Source organism: Elephas maximus, chromosome X, assembly GCF_024166365.1.
Source record: "Elephas maximus indicus isolate mEleMax1 chromosome X, mEleMax1 primary haplotype, whole genome shotgun sequence".
Lineage (NCBI taxonomy): Eukaryota > Metazoa > Chordata > Mammalia > Proboscidea > Elephantidae > Elephas > Elephas maximus.
Genome location: NC_064846.1, coordinates 166,088,873 through 166,095,921, shown reverse-complemented (window position 1 = coordinate 166,095,921; position 7,049 = coordinate 166,088,873). Strand labels below are relative to the sequence as shown.

The 7,049-nt window shown below is 45.8% G+C and overlaps 1 protein-coding gene across 1 annotated transcript in view; it reads left to right on the top strand.

Moving 5' to 3' along the window:
• Nucleotides 1-1,279: 1,279 nt before the first annotated feature.
• EGFL6 (EGF like domain multiple 6) overlaps nt 1,280-7,049 on the top strand; it is an 86,352-nt gene continuing 80,582 nt past the window's right edge. The window contains exon 1 of the mRNA XM_049871567.1: nt 1,280-1,353. Coding sequence (XP_049727524.1) covers nt 1,280-1,353 — 74 coding nt within the window. The remainder of the gene's footprint in view (nt 1,354-7,049) is intronic.

Here is a 7,049-nt window from a genome sequence, read left to right as displayed (position 1 = left end):
TATCATCAAGGCAAACCTCCTCTTTCTCCATATTATCTTCATCATTTTATTTCTGACACTAGTTCATAGGTGTGTCAACTAGCTATTGCTGAGTAGCAAACAATCACTACAAGCTTTAGTGGCTGGCTCTGCAGATCTGAGCTAAGCTCACTCATGTGTCTTTAGGTTGGCTAATATACACTAGGCTTGACTGAGTGGCTCTGCTTCAAACCATAGGTCTGCAAGTCGACCAGGTATATCTGTGGCACCTGTCCCTCATCCGCCTTGGACCACCACTCGCTAGCTGGGACATGTTCTTCTCATGTCTATGACAGAGGCACAGGTGTCTAAAGTCTATGCTTGAAACTGGCCCATTCCAGCTTCTGCCCACACACCATGGGTAAGTTACACAGCCAAATCCAAAGTCAAGAGGCAGGGCCATACACTCCACCATGAAGCTACAAAGGGGTGTTTGCTGGGAGAGGGTGAAGGAGGGACCAATCATTCATTCCTCCAGAATAAATAGGATTGTCAGAACAAAAAACACGTAGGTACCCGAATGAATTCTCTGAATTCTGTAGCATTTGTGTTTCGGCCATCAGTTCCTGCACTGTTCAATTATACCTGACAATTTCATCTTGCAGTCCCATGTAAATAAGCTGTTGCAAATGAGCACGGAGAGAGCATTTGTCAAATGAAGGGGTTGCCCAAGGGCTTGGTGACCTTCCTGCTCTAAGCACGCTAGGATTTGAAGGTTGTAAGAAAACCTAGCAGAATATTAAAAACTTAAACAGAAGGTAGCAGTCTCACTAGGAACCTGCATCCCCGGTTCCCACGTTGACTTCTCAACTAAATTCTTAGATCCTGGAGAGCACGCAGGTACCACTGAAACCAATTCCGGGGCCTGAAATGGATAATGGTTCTTGGTGACTCCGACAGAGGGGACTGAACTGCATCTGGGGAATGTTCCTGTTGAACAAAGCGCAGAGGATGCGCGGGTCCTGCTGGAGGCGGGTCCCAGCCAGATGTGCATGGCCCGCCCTCCCTGGCTGGCTCGCCCGGGTCCGCTTCTCAGAGGAGCCCAAGCGCGCCTTCCCCGACGTCCCAGCCTCTCCTGAGACGCGCGCGCCTCGCCGGAGCGCCCGACCCGGGAGCTGCGGGAGGAGCGCAGCCCTGATCGGCCGCAGAGCGAGCAGGCGGTAGTCCCGCTGCGCCCGCATCCCGCGTCCGGGCACCCTCCTGAGGGGGTGCAGGGGGAGGAGCAGTTGACCGCAGCAAAGGAGGGAGGCCCCGCGCCAAGATGCGACCACCCTGGGGGCTCGCGCTCCTGCTGCTGCTCCCCTGGGTGGCAGGTGGATTAGGGAGTGCAGCCAGGTGAGTGGCTGGCTTGCGATCGGCCCCTTCTCTTTGTCCCGGGTTCCTCCAGGCATCCCCACGCGTGTGTGGGTGTGTGTGCATGCGTGTGTCTGTGCACTCTGAGACTGGATTTCTCGCAATGCTGCGAGGCCGGAGCGCACCCGGACTTTCCTCCAGCGCCCCTTTGGCTAATCTTTGCACCCAGTGCCCTTTGCATCAGCTGCGCCCCACCTGGCTGCGTCCAGCAGGTTACTGGAGGGAGGCCGGGCGCTGTGAGCGCAGACCTCTGGGCGGGTGTGGGTTTGGTGGTCTGCAGACATCGACTGTAGGTAGGGGCGGGTGTGTGAATATGCGTGAATGTGTGCGTGGGAGGCGGGGGGGGGGCCGAAGGTCTCGTGTGTGCAGTTATGTATTCTCCACTCTGTACGGAGGGTTCCAACTGGTTGTCCGTCTCTGCTTTTGCCGTGGAAGAAGGGAAAGAAACTGAGGGGCTAGAGAGTGAGCTTGGGCTGGGTTCCCGCTCACAGGACCTGTTGCGGGCGGACTCCTCCGCTCGCTGCCTTTTTGAGGGTTGATGAACTGGTAAGAGAAAACGGGGTCGTCATATGAAATCCCCTCGCTCTTCTTGATATAGCAATTCAGAATCTGAAGCCATTTCCTTACTTTTCTAAGCCCTGAAACTGACTTTTCCAGGAACTTATTTTCCGAAACCCCTTAATAAACACCCACTTATGTGTTTTTACACAGTGCTCACTGTGGGCCTTGCATTGTTGTAAGCACTTTGAGAATATTAAACCATTTATACTTCCTAACAACCCCGAGGGGGAAGTACTAGTAGAGAAACAAGGCACAAAGAGGTTGAGTAATTTGCCCGAGGTGGCACAGCCAGTATGTGATGGAACTGGAATTCAAATTCAGGCAGTCTGGCCCAGAGTTCTTGCTCTTAACCAGTACACTAGGGTGACCTCTTGAGAAACCTCAGCTGGAGAAGGCTTCCTGCTTCTCTGGTTCCTATGACTTTTTGCTACTTAGATGTCTACTGGGTCAGCACCAGGCACTATTGACCTTTGGAGCTAGATAATTTGTTGGGCTTGGGGCTGTCCTGTGCACTGAAGGATGTTCACGAGCATCCCTGGTCTCTACCAACTAGATGCCAGTAGCACCCATCCTCCAAATTGTGACAACCCAAAATGTCTGTGAACATTGCCCAGTGTCCCCTGGGGAGGGCAGAATCACCCCCAGGTGAGAACCCTTGAGCTAGAGAGACCTTTAGTTTATGATTCCCAGGCAGAGCAAGATGAGAGCTTCCTAAAGGGGAGCTGGACTCTCTTTGCTTGACTTACAGGAAAATATCTTTCATCAGAGTCAGCCAAGGTATTAAGGGATTCTGAAGTTCAAACAACAAACCAGGTTCTGAGAATGTAGGATTCATCAAGTTTCAATTTCCTTTTCATGATAAAAACGTGAGCAGATGCAATTTGCTCATAATCACAGTTTCCTTGCACGTTGGAAGTTCTTGTATTGCTAGAAAGTCCACTTAAGACAGACCAAGTGCTATTTGGAGACAGGATTAATAGTTCTTTAGCAGTCAGCAAACAGACCTCCAGAGCTCCACTTTCAAAGTGCCACCAAATTAAAATAAAAGCCGAAAAGCTCCTGAATCAACCAAAGAATATTAAACTGGAGGATCCGTGTCAGGATTTTCCAATTCTGCAGTTTTCAAGATGTAAGAAGTGGTTTCCTTGCACAGTATCAGGTTCCTGAGCTGGTGTGGGTATTATCTGCTCCAGCATGCTCCCAACTGTTAAGTGGTCCACTCTTCAGGAACTGCGCGGGAACCACAGGTAATCAACTCCAGACTCCAAGCCACGCCAACACAGTTACAGAGAAGGCAACACACCCTGCAGAGATGTGTGCCACCTGGGTATTTCCTGGGGTTTCACAATTTATCCTAAAAACTGTGGCTACTATATAGAGATGTCTAATGTATGCACCCTGGTGACATAGTGTGGTTAAGAGCTATGGCTGCTAATGAAAAGGTCAGCAGTTCAAATCCACCAGGTGCTCCTTGGAAACCCTATGAGGCAGTTCTACTCCGTCCTATAGGGTCCCTATGAGTTGTAATCAACTCAGTGGCAACAGGTTTGGTTTTTGATTTTTGGAATGTATGCACTAGAGTCCCTGGGTGGCACAAACGGTAAAGTGCTCGACTACTAACCGATAGTTTACAAAGAGTCCAATGGAGTCCCTGGGTGGTGCAAACGGTTAACACACTCGACTGCAAACCGAAGGGTTGCAGGTTCTAGTCTACCCAGAGGCACTTTGGAAGAAAGGCCTGGCCATCTACTACTTTTTTTCCTCTCCCTCTTTTTTTTTTGTATTGTACTTTAGACGAAGGTTTACAGAGCAAACAAGTTTCTCGTTAAACAATACACACATTGTTTTGTGACACTGGCTGGCCATCTACTTCTTAACCACCGTACCACCAGGGCTCCATACAGCGCACTAGATAAAACATATTCTTAAAATTAACATCACCTTTTAAAAATTTTTTTTAATGTGATTAGAAACAGTTGCTCTACTAGAAAATTTCAAATGCCATATGTGGCTATTATATTTCTATAAATATAGACAGCACTGGTCTAGACTATTTGTCCGAACTCCATCTTGTGTGTTCCAGGTTCTGACATGCAGGTTTCTTAAGGATTTTTTTGCCTTGAGCACGTAAGATAAATATATTAACTTTGCTATCCTTGAGAATCAAAATTGGAGGAAGTCCCTACTTCTAACAGATTCCTATTCTACATTTTTTTTCTCTATTGAATTCAAGTAAAAATCACATGACAGGTGAGGGAATGACTAGGTACATGGTGGCTCTGCATTCATGGAGAGGGGCCTGCTGACTGCAAACCACATGCTATGTTAGGAATTGATTCTTCTCAGAGCCCCATTTTAAGGCAATGTATTCATTTCCTGTTGCTGCTGTAACAAATTACCACAAACATAGTGGCTTAAAAAAACACAAAGTTATTCTCTTGCAGTTATGGAGGTCAAAAGTCTAAAATAAGTCTTGTTGTTGCTGCCTGCCTTGCAGTCAATTCTGACTCATAGTGACCCTAAAGGACAGGGTAGAATAGTCTCACAGGGTTTCCAAAGTTGTAATCTTTATGGAACAGATCACCAGGTCTTTTCTCCCATGGAGCCACTGGGTGAGTTCGAACTACCAACCAACTACCAGCACTTAACCATTGCACCACCAAAAAAAACCAGGGCTCCCTAAAATAAGTCTTATGGGACTAAAATCAAGGTGTTGGCAGGGCTGGCTCCTTCTGGAGGCTCCAGGGGAGAATCTGTTCCTTATCTGTTACAGCTTCTAGAGGCTGCCTGTAATCATTGGCTTATGGCTGCATCACTCCAGTCTCTTCCTCCCTTGTCACAATGCCTTCTCCCTGGCTCAGCCTCCTCCTGTGTCCCTCTTACAAGGTCACTGGTGATTACACCAGACCTACCAGGATAATCTCCCCATCTCAGTACCCTTAACATGATCACATCTGCAAAGTCCCTTTTGCCATGTAAGGTAACAAACATTCGCAAGTTCCAGGCATTAGGATGTGGACTATTGGGTGGGGTGGGGGACATTATTCAGGCAGGCTACCACAGGAACCCTGAGTTTTCTGTCTGTTGTCCTTGGCTTTATGGGCTAGATCTTATTTTTTAACATGATTTTAGTGCTTTTTTTTTTTAGTGACTGGCATATCATTCTTTTTTTTTTTAAATCAGAATTAGTGGGACTATGCTCAAAACTCAAAAGCTCAATATTTCTAGGAAATAGTAATCATGGAACATCCAATGAACACAGAAATCATCTCAGAGACCTAACTGCAATATTGCCACTGGCTTGGAAGGCTTAAAGTCCTGTTTATATGTAATTTATGTGCATAAATCATGCAGATTTCTTAAGGTGCACTCAGAAAAGACTGAAACCATGTGGAACCAAAGAACATAAGTACACCTGGACTTGATTTTCAGTTGAATGAAGACTGTGAAAACTGTGCTTCACAAGCTATTTGATTTGGGGAGTTTTAAGGAGGAAATATCAGAATAGGAGTAACTGGTTTATAGAAGCTAGTGGTCATAGCAACATCGCTTTTTGATACTTTGATGTTGGCTGCAAATGATAGAAAATTCAAATAACCTTGGCTTAAAGAAGATAAACAGTTGTTGGTATAGTGCTCCATGGAATCAGGGACCCAGGCTCCTCCATCCTGTGTCTCTACCAGAAGGGACTCACCTCATGGTCTAAGGTGGCTTCTTGAGCTCCAGCAAACATGTCTACATTTCAGCCATTTCAGCCAAGAGGAAATAAATGAGAAGAACATCCCTCTTCCCTTTACAGCCACTTCCTAGAAGTTGCACATGCCACTTCTGCTTACATCCCATTGGCCAGAACTTAGACGAAGGCTGGAAAATGTAGTCTTTATTCTGGGTGGCCAGGTAATAGCAATCTTATGACTAAGGAAGAAGGGGAGAAGAAATATTGGGTGCCACTCACCATGTCCGCCATGTGTGGAATACAGATTACATCTCCAAATTTACAGATGAGTAAACTGAGTTTCAAAAGAATAAGTGATTTTTCAAGAATCTCACAGTGACCAAATGACAGATTTAAAGACTGTGGTTATCTCCCATGGAAAATTAAATCACTTTCCTTCAACTATTTTGTCGAGAGGGATCAGCAGTACTTCCAGTTTTATCAGTTAACTTGCCAGGTCCCAGTGTATGAGCTTCGATAACTAACATGTTTTAAATCTAAAGACTTCATTTATGGAAAAAAAGAATTCTAAAAGGAGTTAAAATTAATGCATGTCAATTCACCAAACATTAATTGAACAGTTAACATGCCCAAGCATTCCCCTGAATGCTAGAGATGCATATCTATCAGCTACCCCCACTTGACAACTTGGTCTGGAAGCCAACGTCTTTTTATTTTATTTTGGGTGGGGGGCGGGGATTATAACTCCAGCTCCAAGCCCAGTGCCTGGCACATGGTAGGTGTTTACTAAAAATTTAGTGAATAAATGATCAAGGGAGGAGGATAGGGAAATAACGTATTATTTACATGTAAATAATATATATGTATTTATATTCACATCTATATACATCTATTATGTATATTCAAAACACACATAAACATATAAGACACCCCACAGAATACAGATAACACAGGACTTGATTCTGCTAAGGAAAACTCAAGGCAGGGAATGACATTTAAGCTGTCTTTATAGAGACGATGTGAGTCCACCTGTATGAAACAAGGAAGAGAAGGAAAATAGCTCAGTGCTTAATGCATAGTATGTATTGCATAGTACTAAATGGATGGATGGATGGATACATACTTGCAGAAGGTCTATCCAGAGACAAGGCCCAAGGCCCAAGACACAGGAGAATATGTGAATTGGCCAGCATCAGAGGTCATGAACCCAGTGGCTGCCAAGAGGCAAGGAAGGCAAGGCAAGCCAGAACCAGGCTTCCAGGAACCCGGTATGTTGAGCCAAGAAGCTTGGACTTGATTCTGAGAGCAGAAGAGAGTGATGGAGGCCTTGCAGGCTCTGTGTGCTTAAAAGCCAACACAGTTGTGACCAGTTCATGCATTGCACAGAATTACCATTAAGACAATGAGCCACAGTTTAATTGGCAGCATTTTTTTCCTAATG